Source organism: Desmodus rotundus, chromosome 2 (assembly GCF_022682495.2).
Source record: "Desmodus rotundus isolate HL8 chromosome 2, HLdesRot8A.1, whole genome shotgun sequence".
NCBI classification, from domain to species: Eukaryota; Metazoa; Chordata; class Mammalia; order Chiroptera; family Phyllostomidae; genus Desmodus; species Desmodus rotundus.
In genome coordinates this window covers 36070467-36083800 of record NC_071388.1, presented here as the reverse complement: position 1 = coordinate 36083800, position 13334 = coordinate 36070467, and the positions used below count along the sequence as shown (strand labels likewise).

The 13334-nt window shown below is 35.5% G+C and overlaps 1 protein-coding gene across 9 annotated transcripts in view; it reads right to left on the bottom strand.

Annotated features, from left to right (window-relative positions):
- Positions 1-13334, bottom strand: part of NAALADL2 (N-acetylated alpha-linked acidic dipeptidase like 2) — a 1136857-nt gene that overhangs the window by 446216 nt on the left and 677307 nt on the right. For all 9 annotated transcript variants that reach the window (XM_053918088.1, XM_053918087.1, XM_053918089.1 and 6 more), the window contains one exon: positions 9270-9420. In XM_053918088.1, the coding sequence (XP_053774063.1) occupies positions 9270-9420 (151 nt within the window). The remainder of the gene's footprint in view (positions 1-9269; positions 9421-13334) is intronic.

Sequence of the window (13334 nt, the reverse complement as noted above, 5' to 3'; positions counted from 1 at the left end):
TGTATAAGACTATGAAAGTTCTCTGTGATATTTCTGCTGTATAACCGGCCATATACTGAAAACTCATTCGTCTTAATAAATAGTTCAGAAATTTTAAAAGTTGCTATTATTTTTATGTTGCCTTTGTCATTTGACAGTGAAGGTGAAAACAGACTATATTGACTTTTATTAAGTTTCTATGTGACCAGTTTTACAAATGATATTTTCTCTATGAAAAGTTGGTGAAAAGTAAAATCTGATACTGTTGTTTCTAGGTTCTGACCATAGCAGACAAGAAAGTATGAAAACTGGCTGGGAAGAGTAAAATTAGTTAAGTTGATCAGCCTGGTTTATTATTTCTCAGGTTTATTTCTCTTTTCTTTTAAAGAATATATTTGTTTATTTTTAGAGAGAGGGGAAGGGAGGGAGAAAGAGAGGAAGAGAAACAACAATGTGTGGTTGCCTATCACATGCCCCCAACTGGTGACCTGGCCCACAACCCAGACATGTGCCCTGACAGGGAATCCAAGTGGCGACCCTTTGGTTCTCAGGCCAGCACTCAGTCCACTGAGCCGCACCAGCCAGGGCTGGCTGTTTTTTATTGTTGTTGTTGTTATTTTTTAATGCTGTTTTAGCTGGTGTTTTCTACTCAGCTACTGCCAGTGCCTTGAAAAAATGTGTTGTACTAAATTGTAATAATAATTTGAATCTTTGAGAAAGACAATCAGATGGTTGAACTTTCCACTGTTTAAAGCTATTAAATAAAAGTTTTATAAAGTTGGGGAAATGACTATATTTTCAATATATTTCACTAAAATAATCTACATAATTTTGTAGTTGAAAAAATAAAACAATCTTTTTGTCCTTGTTTTTTTGACATTTTTGGTTAATTAATTATTTGATTTAATTATTTTGTTATAGATCATTTCCATTTCTGTAGGTAAAAGTACAAAATTGTACTTTTGTAAGAGTATTGGAAATTGTACATGATTCAATATAAATTTGCTCTAATTTCATATTGATACAGTCTAAACCTGTAGGCAAGTTTTATAATTTTACCATTTTATTTCATTTTCAACATTACCCTCAAGCATGCATTGAGAGTATGAGAAAAACAAACAAAATTGACGCTATACTTTTTTCAGCATTAAATTTGGATCACTTGTCAGCTGATTTCAAACAAATACAAACTTATTTCCATAAATTTCATTTTCCTCAGTTGTACGGTAGTTGCAAAATAATATTCATGGTATCTTCATTAGGTTAAAAGTTAGACTTGGATTTGAGTCAAGTCACTTCAAATAAGGCTCAGTTTCTTTAAGGATCATTTTGCTCATGTATAAAATGTGGTAGTAAAAGCTTTTCTTTTGAAAAATCTAATAAGATGAAGAAAAGTGCTGTAAAACTAATTCTATTTTTTCAATTAGCTTCTTATTGTAAAAAAAGATGTTTTTGGTTAAGTTATAGGAGTTTTTTACAAGTTTTGGATATCATGGGGAATCCTTATGAGATATACCATTGGCGAATATCTTCTCTCATTCAGTAGGTTGTCTTTTCATTTCATTTTGCTCATGGTTTTCCTTGCTGTGCAAACACTTCTTAGTTTGATGTAGTACCATTTTTAAAATTTTGTTTCCCGTGCCTGAGTAGATATATGCAGAAAAATGTTGCTAAGAGCAATGTCAAAGAGTTTATTGCCTCTGTTTCCTCTAGGGGTTTTATAGTTTCCAGTGTTACATTTAATCCATTTTTAGTTTATTCTTATATATGGTTTAAGAAAATGGTCTAGTTTCAGTTTTTTTGCATGTACTTGTCTAGTTTCTCAGTACCATTTATTGAAGAGGCTGTCTTTACCCCATTGTATATTCTTGCCTATGTCATAGATTAATTGACTATATAGGCATGTTTTGATTCCTGAGCTCTCTATTCTGTTGGGCAGAGGACTTGAATAGACAGCGCTGTAAAGAGGGCGTACAGATGGGCAATAGATACGTGAAAAGATGTTCAATGTGAAGGGGTTGAGAAGTACAAATTGGCAGTTACAAAGTGGTCGTGGGGATGCAAAGTGCACCATGAAGAATATAGTCCATAATATTTTAATAATTATGTATAGTGTCAGGTGGGTGCTAGATTTTTTGGAGTGATCACTTGATAAGTTATATAAATGTCTAACCACTATGTATATACCTGAAACTAACATAATAATGAATGCCAGCTGGAATTGAAAAATAAAAATTAAAAAGAAAAAAGAAAAGAAACAGCAGTCTCAAGGCAGAGTCCCTGGTGGAGTACCCAGCCCAGCAAAACAAGACTTAATTGCCATTTCATTCCCCTTCTAGGAACATGACCTTAAACCAACCAGTCTGGAATTTCCTGACAGATACTAGTGAGGCATCTGCCTGATGAGAGCCCTTCTTTCCTTCTGCCAAAAAAACGTGACCTTGCCTGAAGAAAACCTTCCCTTTCCTTTGCTGCTAACTTTCTTTTCCTGCCCAAGTTCTGCCTATAAAAACCTTCCATTTTGTAATTCTCAGAGCATCTCTTTATTTACTATGGACACTGCCTAATTCATGAACCATTCAATAATGCCAATTAGGTTTTTTAATTTACTTGGTAGATTTTTTATTAACATTTTATTTATTGAAATGGAAATGTATTGATGAATTATTTTATTTTTAAGCAGGGAATTTTACCATCCTCTTACAATTAGCAAAGATTCCTGTGGAAACTTTGACTTCTAAAGAGATAGAGCATGTGTTTAATTTAAAATAGAGACCTCCCAGTACAATAAGAGCATTCTGAGTGACTACTGTACTCGATGGCACAACTTCCTATGAACAATGGTCATTCAGAAATGTTTTTTCAAAGAATATAATCTTAGTCATTTCAACAGTCAATCGGAAATTTCCCTGTTTGAGGCTATAAAAAATACATATAACCAAAATTATTTTTAAAACAAAGATTTTTGAAAGGAACAGTGTGACTTCAAATAATCCCCATTTTCAATATGCTGTGAGTTAAAATTTCTGAAAAAATTCCAACAGCTTAACCATGAGCAACTTTTTAAATGGATCAAAGAATCAAGTTGAACAACATTTGGTATAAATCTGATGCCTTCAGGATACATACAAGAAGCACCAGTTACTGTAAAATAGCAAAATTACAGACACTGTATTTTTTCCTAACCAATTGTCAAGGTACTTCATGTTATGAATATCTAGCATTTCCTTTGACAACTAGGCATATATTTCTATCTATTGCTGTTCTAGTGAGGGAAGAGTTTCACATTGTTTCAGCTGATTTAATGCCAACACTTCAGTCTTTCAACGTTTGTCCAGGTAAGTGGACCAAGGACACCTAGTGAAGAATTGTAACAAATGACACTGATGTCCTTTGTTCTTCAAATGGTTTTGGTTGACAGAGATAATGCTGAACAGATAGTAGGTAAACAACACACAGATTCACTGAATTATGACGCTGGGAATATTTAATAAACTGTGTCGTTTGATGCCCTCTACCAGAGTAAAACCACTGAAATGACTGACTTCCCTCTCTAGAATTCAAAACAAAGAAAAACGGAAACAAATAACCAAGAAAAAGGATTACAACAAACAGAAAGAATGACATAGACATGAAGCTTTAAATCAGGATGGATTTCAGGATATAGGCTATAAGGAGAATTAAGCCTAAATCAAGATAAAAGAATAATCTTGGATTTCAATTAACTAGTAGTCCATAGATTAGCCAGGCAGTTATCTGGAGATGGTACTAAAATTAAAATCAACTCTGTAGCCAACAGACATTCAGAAGGTAAATTATTAAAAGGAGTATATGGAAAAGATTTATAACTCCTTTTACTACTTCTAGTGTTTCAAATATAAGGCAATCTTAATGCTTAGAAATTGGGAAAGAATTTTCTTTTCCATTTTTCAACATAGATCAAGTAGAATACTCCTTAAAGATAATCAAGCAAAAAGAGAAGAAAAAAGAGAGAGAGAGAGAGAACTCATGGGCACATGGGCATGGACAACCAGGTGCTGATCGCGGAGGAAGGTTGGTGGCCGGAGGTAGAGGTAGAAGAGGGGATAGAGGGGATAAATGGCAATGGAAAAATGAGGATAATGCCAAAACAGATATTCATTTCTCACCTCCCTATTATTTGTTCACCCCATAGCTTTCTGATTACCTCTTTGATTTGAGCCTCACCCTATGTAGCTGATTGATTAATACTTTTAGACTAAGTATATTTGGATTATAAATGATCACCAGTGTTATAATTATGGCCAGTTACTGTAAATATCAGTTTTTATGCATTATTTGCCTGAGTCCCCAATATATTCTAGTTACTTGTATTTCATGGCTGAGAATTATGTTATATATCCATTAGAATTCTAAAATTATATGGTTCTAGATGAGATTTGCTTGGATCACATATTAATGTAGTTGAAACACTGTAGCAAGGTGGTAAAAGCAGTTGTGATGAAGTTTTTGATATTCTAGACATTTAATCTTTGATATATTTGCTTAATTAACAAAGAAATTAAGAGAATAAATGAAGCTTTTGATATCCTAATATCTTAATTAGAATTTCAAAACTTTTTGAATCAATGGATTTTCTGTTAGTTTGAGCAACAGAAGAGATATGAGAGAATTGACAGAAACATTTAAGGAGAAAAAACATATATTTGTAAACAAACTTATCATTGTAAAGGCTTATACAGGTTTTAAAAATAAATTTTCATTAGGTAAATTAAAATTAAGGTATAATCCAGGAGAAGAATCATCAGAAAAAAGTGGTCATGTTAACAAAAGCAGTTATTCAATCAATAAATATATACTGGGAGCCTACTGAGCACAGAAATCAGGTTGAGGATTCTTTTTTTTTTTTTCTTAAAGGTTTTTTTTTTTTTAAGATTGTATTTATTTGTTTTTAGACATAGGGGAAGGGAAGGAGAAAGAGAAGAAGAGAAACATCAATATATGGTTGCTTCTTGTGTGCCCTCAAATAGGGAACCTGGCTGGCAACCCAGGCATGTACCTTGACTGGGAAATGAACCAGTGACGCTTTGGTTCATAGGCCAGTGCTCAATCCACTGAGCCACACCAGCCAGGAAGTCAAAGATTCTAAACACACACATTTCTCAGTCCTGACTGAGGTGGAGGCAGCAATATTAAAGGTAGTAATTCAAGATGCTGAAAGAACAGCAACATGAGGTCACAAAGTTTAGGTCAGTAGCTAGAATGGTCCAAACGAGATGTGGCAAATAAAGAGTATATTTCTGTGGTTTAGTGATTCTCAAAATTCAGTTGCATTAGAATTACCTGGAATGTCTATTAAAACACAGATGGTTAGGCCCCTCCCTTGAGTTCCTGTATCTCCCTGTGGTTTTTCATTTCCTTACTAACAATATATGAGCTAGAGATATAGGTATAGATATCCTTCCTTTTTTTTCTTGTTCTGAAGAAAATAAGGCTCAAAAAAGATAATTAATAGGCCAGATGAAGTTAAAGGCTTGTTTCTGTTAAAAGAATAATGAGCCCTGGCTGGTGTAGCTTAGTGTATTGAGCATGGGTCTGTGAAGCAAGGGGTTGCTGGTTCAATTCCCAGTCAGGGTGCATGCCTGTTTTGTAGGTCGGGTCCCCAGTAGGGGGCGTGCAAGAGGCAACCGCGTATAGATGTTTCTCTCCCTGGTTTTCTCCTTCCCTTCCCCTCTCTCTAAAAATAAATAAATAAAATCTTAAGAAAAGAATAATGAGACAATCTTTTTTGGGTAAAAAAGATTTTAAGATAACCTTTGCTCTGATTCTATAATAAGAGCTACTTAGATATGCAATGAGACTTACTGTGCAGAACTGCCTTATAGGAAGTTCCTGTATCTTGTTTGGGCGATCCATTTAGATCATGTTTTATGGAATGCAGCAGCATTCTTATTTAAAAAACACCTACCTGAATCAATGTAAAATTTGTGATATGCTCCTCCGTAATCAAAGGGAAGGAACTACTGACGCATGCCACCATGAATCAACACTGCAGACATTATTCTAAGTAAAAGAACCTGCACAGAATACACACATATTTCATGTTTTGATTTTTATGATGTTCTAAATTTCTGTACCATGAGAAAAATGATACTGGTGATTAGCTAGGGCTAGTGACGGGGAATGACTCTGAAGGGACTCAAAACTTTCAAAGGTGATAAAGATGTTTTTAGGTAATAGGCATGGAGATTACATGGGTGTAGCCTTTTGTCAGCTAAGATGTATGCTTTTCAGTATACGTAAATTTTATCTGGAAAAAGAGCAAGGGTGCTGCAGAGTGTAGGGAAATGTAAGACAAACCATCCTCTGGTAGAATGTATGTAGTTGACGGTGCTGAATGATGCATACAGAGAGTTCATTATAATATTCTTTGTAAATTGCATATATCAGAAAGCAAACAAACAAAAACACCTCCTTGGATTTTTGTCATTCATTCTATACTACTTCTTTATAACTTAATCATCCTTAGGTTAGTTAATAAAACAAAGTTGTAAAAACTGTAAAAAGAGGTAGTTTGATATTAGTTCCTTTAATAATTATTTACCTGATAGTATTCAAAGGGGTGGAGTCAGATACTACTGTTCACTTTGAACAAACTATTATTTGCAGTTTTTATTTATAGTTCATAACCTGCCTTCTGCTTCTTTCTTCCCCCAAAAGTTTTGAGGAGGGTTGCATTATATTTTTAATGTGAATAAAATCATAACATATAGCATTAAAACAATTTCAGTAAGGAGAGATAAATTAAGTGGGAGTCAGGCTGGAGGGGGGCAAAGCAGGGAAATTGGGACAAGTGTAACAGCATAAGCAACACAATATATATATTTTTAAAAGAACAGGGGTATGAATCACTGCAGTTTATCAGAGATTGTTAGTATCCGGGGCAAAATGAGAAATACAATGGGTTGTATCTTTTTTCTCCTGCATGTTATATAGACATTCATATGTTCAAGACAGATCCTCTCCCCTCTTTGCTCTGGCATCATATTTGTAAAAGAATTGCTCGAGTCCTCTATAAGTACAGGAGTAATATAGTAGATAATGTTATTTATTGATATTTTGTCATTGAATCTAAAAACTATGACATACATTATGCCCAAAATGATTAGTTATTTCATCATTGTTTAAGAATAAAAGTAGCAACTAAGACTACTCATATTGTAAAAATAGTTCTTTAAAACGTATTCTAAAGGCACGATTAGAACAGAAAATGTATCATTTGACAAATACCACAGTAATAATTATAATAGACAAGAACCATTGATGGATGTTAACATTTATGGAGAAAGTGTGGTAAGAAAGAGGATGTTCACATAGTCACATAGTATTTCTCTAGAAGACATTCATCAATTACAAAAGAAAAAAGTAGTAACCATGCAATGGAGAAAACTATCAGACATCACTACAACCAAGGGATTAAAGCTAGCATCATGAGCCGTGAGAAATATCAACGGTATGTATATTCTCCTATGATGTATTGAGGAGGACATATCATCTCGTCCAAAGTACCCCTGCCAAAAATGCATAACAACAATATAATCACTACAAACTGCTGGGCAAGCTCGATTGAGGGACGTTTTAGAAAACCAACTCCCAGTATTCATGAAAGGGTTAAGGTAATAAAAGAAAGATGTCCAGATTGGAGAGGATGAAGAAAACAAGGCAACTAAATGCAGTACAGTACAGAATTCTGGATTGGATGGTGCAGCCAAAAGAAAGAAAAAAAGAAAAAGAAAAAAGCAGTAAGAGAATTGGGGAAATTTGAAAAAAGTGTACAATTAATAGCATTGATAATTTTACTATATTATGTGAGATGTTAATGTTAGAAGATGCTGAGGTAAATGTAAATAAATTAACTATATGCAAATTTTTTGAGTAGAAATTATATGAAAATAAAATGAAAACACATAGTGAGATTGCTTAAGATTAGCCAACATTTTACCAGAAATGACTGAATTCTATATTATGGAATGACCTGGGTTAAAATAATGTCAAGAGTAAATGTTGTCTACTGGGCAACTTGCCAACTTAAGTAGATATTCATAAAGTATCTACTTTTCAGTAGCGTTGCTGCCCATTGATTTGTCACAAAGACTTAGCTGCCAGGTGTAACCTCCTGAAGCTGAGGCATTCCAATCCAGGGAAGTTAGAGTATTTGCAAATAAGAGAGCTGGACTGATATTTCTGATGTTGCCCGAATATTATAGATGATCACTAATTTTAATTTCAAAATTATAATAATGAGATAATAGATTACACAAAGTACAGATCGATGAGGTCCCTGATAATAATTTTTTACATGGGCTAGAGGGGTATTTTAGAAAACAAAGCAGTAGTTGGTAGACTCCCCCTCAAAAAAAATCACAAATTATAACTCATAACTCCATTTTCTTCTCTTTTGGAGAAAGTTATTGATTGATTGGTAAAGTCAGAACAGCTGGACTTGAGTAAGATAATTATTAAAGTCTTTTGTGATATTTTGTAGAGAACAAGGAAAATATTGGCAGAACACATACATAATGGCATGATTTTTTGTTAGTTTAATTACTGACTGAAATGTCATGGCTAATGTGTTAGTATCACCCTGGAAGAAGGTCCAAAGAGCTTTTTCCTAGCCAAGTCTGTATAAATGCAGTATTTGTCAAAGACACATTGGACAGAAATTCAATGGCGCAGGGAGCACTTGCCAAAATCACAACTGTCTTCAGTAGGCCACATGACCCCCACTGTTATGAATGCAGGGACAGAGGAAGAAGTTTGTGTTGTCAGAGATGGCCAAACCAAAGAGATCCCCTCTCATCGGGAGCCACACAGCTTGATCATATGAACTCCACTCCTTTCCAGCATCATTTCTCACAACGTTACTCATCTACCTGGACTGTATGTACCGCCAGACCCTGGACTGGAAGTTACCACAGCTACCCCAGAGCGGCAGATGTTTCAGGTGTCTAGGTCTCTGCACATGTTTTTGAGCTACATGGCGTGCCCGTCATCTATCACTAATACATAAAATAGGTATTTTTTGTTCAGGGTACTGTAATTTATTTAAAACAGAAAATTTATTATAGACTTTTCAAAATAGTTATTCCAACAAATGAGTAACCTGTAATTTGAGAAGACAAAAAAATTTACTTTTTAAAACACAGATTGGTAAGATTGTTTTTATACTTGAGTTTAGTTTGGTAGCATGTATTTATAAATTGCAACCTTGAGACGCTTACAAGGATAATGAATACTATTAATGAACTTACCCACACTTGGGTAACCAGGTGTAGAAGGGTCTCCTCCTGGATTCAATGACACCATGAATGTGTCGTAGCTAAGATTTGCAGTCTTTGGTAAATCACAAGGATCCGTATATAGAAGCACACCTCCAAATCCAGCCTTTTCCAATAAGGAAAGCTAAAAGGGAAGAATAAACTATTAAAAATGTTACCATGCACATTAGCAGTTCATATACTGCCGTTTCATGAATATGACTGACTCCCTTTCCTGGGTTTTATTTTCCTTTTAAAATGAACAGACACTTCAGATTTCCCAATTATGGAACCCAGCCAGAGAGTTATTCTACTGGCCTCTTCCCCTTATTCTCTACCTTAACAATACTTAAGCAGTGTTCCTGTAATGACTATATATGATTTTACTTGTCTGAACACGGAATTTCTCCCTCTCTCCTTTTTACTCAGCTGAGTGGACCTGGAGTTTCCGATTTCATGAGATTAGCAGATATCAACCACAGACAAGGTTCTGTGGTAAAAGGGGAGCTGCTGTGACCATTGCCTCATGGCCTTCCCAGGAACAGAAGCTGCTGGAATATTCCAGTATATTTCTTCCAGACCTTAGTCTGTCATATCAGCTGTTAAAATATTAAAATACTTTCACACTGTTTGGCCAATAGTCACTGCCCTGAGCCTCCTGAAGGCCGCCACCTAGTCATTCTGGTCTCTGCTCAGGATGTCCCGCCTAGACATCCCAGATACAGCAACTGAGGGGTATCCACACAAGAGGAGACGCCTCCTTCTGAAGGGTCAGTCCCTACTCTGTCTCTGTCTTTAAACATTTTGAGAATATCTCGATTACTTTATTTCAGACATATTTAATGTAAAGATTCCTCTCTGTTTCTTAGTTAATATACAATAAATATCTATGATGGGAGAGATGAACTTGAACACATCCCATGTTCTCTTTGTTTTAAACTGATAAATTGATTTTGGAGAGTAAAGATCTTATTCATCTTAGTGAAATTTAGGATGCACTTGTATTTACAACCTGATTGTAACTATATAAAGGAAACAATGTATAGAATTATAGAAAAATAAAAACTAATATGTAATGTAAATATGTCACATTATGGCTTTTTCCCCAACTTCCTTAAAATGTTTTGCACTTTGCAATTTTTGGTGTAATAAATAAGTGTGTATCACTTTTAATTTTAAATCCTCACCCAAGGATGTATTTATTGATTTTAGAGAGAGTGAGAGAGAGAGGCATCAATATGAGGGAAACATGGATTGGTTGCCTCCCACATATTCCCAACCAGGGATCAAACCCACAACCTAGGTCTGCGCCCTGACTGGAGATTGAACCTGAAACCTTTTGGTGTACAGGAAGATGGTCAATCCAGCTGCGTCACCTTGCCAGGGCTGTATTATTTTTGTAATAAGAAAAAAAAAATAAAATGAACACTGGGAACCCAAGTGAAATGTAATTGTCTTTTATGCGCCTTCTATAACAAATCACTCTCATTAGACTTCTGTCATTTTTTTCCCATCAGGGGAAGAATTTCGGGAGAGGAAGAGCGAGGGAAGAAAGCAAAGAATATGGGAACGCAGGACGGGATTGAGGAACGGCTCTCCAGTGCTCATACTAACGTCCTTAAAGGCGGCTCTAATGCCTACATGCCGAATTTACTATTCTTGAAATGATGGTCAATAGATTGATTTTTAATGTTCTGCTCTATAGGAGAGTATACTAAGAAAAGATAAGAAAATCCACTTTTATAAATTTCTAAAGTAATTCATGATAATTGGAGAGGGAAAAGATACAGGGGAAAATGTTAGCATGTTAGTGTTTCTAGACCCTCTTCTTCAGGCTTATGCTCATACACAATCACTTACAAAGTAAAAGCACATATCATAAATACTACTTTGCAATCTTTTTTTACATTTAACATTACACACTAACCATTTGTCCCTGTTGATATGCACACTTTTATGTTACTTTAGCAGCTTTATAGCAGATATATATATATATATACATATATATATATATATATATAATATTATAAAGAGAGTCCATCAAATGTTATTTAACCAATCCCTGACTATTGGTAACACCAATTATTTTATTTTTTAATATTGTACTGCAGCAACCTTCCTTATAGCTAAATCATTGCACAAATGTCTATTTTCATGAGATAAATTTTCAAAGGTAAAATGTCTAGTCAAACTATTTCCATTTTTATGATTTTTGATAAACTAAATTTCCTCCAGAAATTTATATTCACCAGCCATATATGTAAGTACTTGTTCCCCCTCAGATTACCAACATTGAATACTAGTTTTAAAAAAAAATATCTGCCAATCGAGCTAAAGTCATTTGTCCAAGAACTTTTAAATTACAATTTAAATTTATTTTCTCTTGTGATTTCAGCCACTTGAATATTTTGTTTTGAGAGTTATCTGCTTGTCAAAAACTATTTTTTATGATTTTTGAACTGCTTTTCTATTTCCAGCTCTCTATTGAGAGTTACTTTGTGCAGGCGATATGCTGGCTTTAGGACATAAGGTTAAGTGCAGCGTGGTCCCTGCTCTCAGCGAGGTTAGTTGACCAGGTGAATGACCAACAGTCCTCACTGAGTACGAAGCCCAGTTAAAAGGCAGTGAGTGGCTGCCAGGAGAAGGATGTGAGGCCAGGTTCAGGGTCAGGCAAAAGCAGAGAATGGTTCTTTGAGAAATGTCTGCCATAGACACAAGACAGGGACGTGGTGGTCCAAACTCTTTAATTTAAAAAAAATTGCTGACCCTGTTTTACTGAGATAGTTAAATTACCTTCAAAATCTCTTCTAAAAAAGTCAGTATGCTAACTATTTTGACTAATGTTTATGGAACCTAGTGGTTTAGACTTAATTTAGTTCAAAATAAAACGCTGGAGTTGCATGTTTTGCCTCTTCTGATGTTATCTGGTACTATATTTTGATCCCTTTTATTATCAGTATATATCATGATTTTTTCTAATCTGCTGGCCTATAATGAAGCAATGTAGTTTAGTAGTATACCACCTTTAGGCAGAGTTGATCACCTTCCTGCCGCCCTGAAGAGACAGCCTAATATGTGATTTTATTTCCTCTTTCCACTCACTGCCTGCGGTGGTTGTACTTGAGGTCGACACCTCTTCAATGTTGTCAGATCCGGTTCCTGGTGCCATCCCTACTGGCCATTATAGATCTCTTAAATTAGTAGCGTAATTCAATGACTCTATTTCAGAAATTGTTTACTGCTGGATTTCTAATGAAGTTGGCAAAGGAAGAAACTGTTTATATTAAATCAAATAAGAACTGTCCCTCCGCGTTGTTCGCATTGTATTTTGAACATGGTGAGGTGGGGCTTGCCTAAAATGTTCAAATGATCCAGTATCCAGGTGTGGCTCTATATTTAAAAAAGCATTCAAAGTCAAGCCAATGAAAAAAGGATGATGCTAGCGGTCAGTGGGGCTGTCCGCTCTGTCTGGTGGCAGACTGTCCATGGGTGCACAGGTGACAGTTGTTGGCTCTGCTGGTCACCTCTCACAACTTGACTCAGGATGACAATGATATGGTGGGCGTGTCTAATTCATAACAAAGAGGGCAGATGGAAGGCCAGAATTTCCTGACATCAAATTTCAACTATCTTCTGCTTTTCTAGCTCAAATATACTATATATATGAGAGGTCTGGGGTTCTTGGTCATGCTTACCAACTCATAAACTAAGTCAACATTTGACATCAGTAGGGCAAGTCATAAATTAGAATGGAGACCCAAAAATGTGTCAGGCAGGTGGTGCTGGGCCCAAGATTGGTAAGGTCATGGAGAGGGAGGCTGTGGTCACTGGCTGGTGTGGCCCACTGACATGCAAAGCTGTACTCCCTTGGAGGGGCTCTATTTCCCAATTCACACAAAGCACCATACGAGCAAGGGGGTTCTCTGTTCAGAATCAATTCCCTGACATCTGCCAACTAGCAGATGAAAAAGGAATTCAAGAAAACAGAGATCAGAGTGGACAAGAGAGGGAATGCCATGCATAGACTCCATGTCCAGCTGTGCTCTTTTCACTTGGATG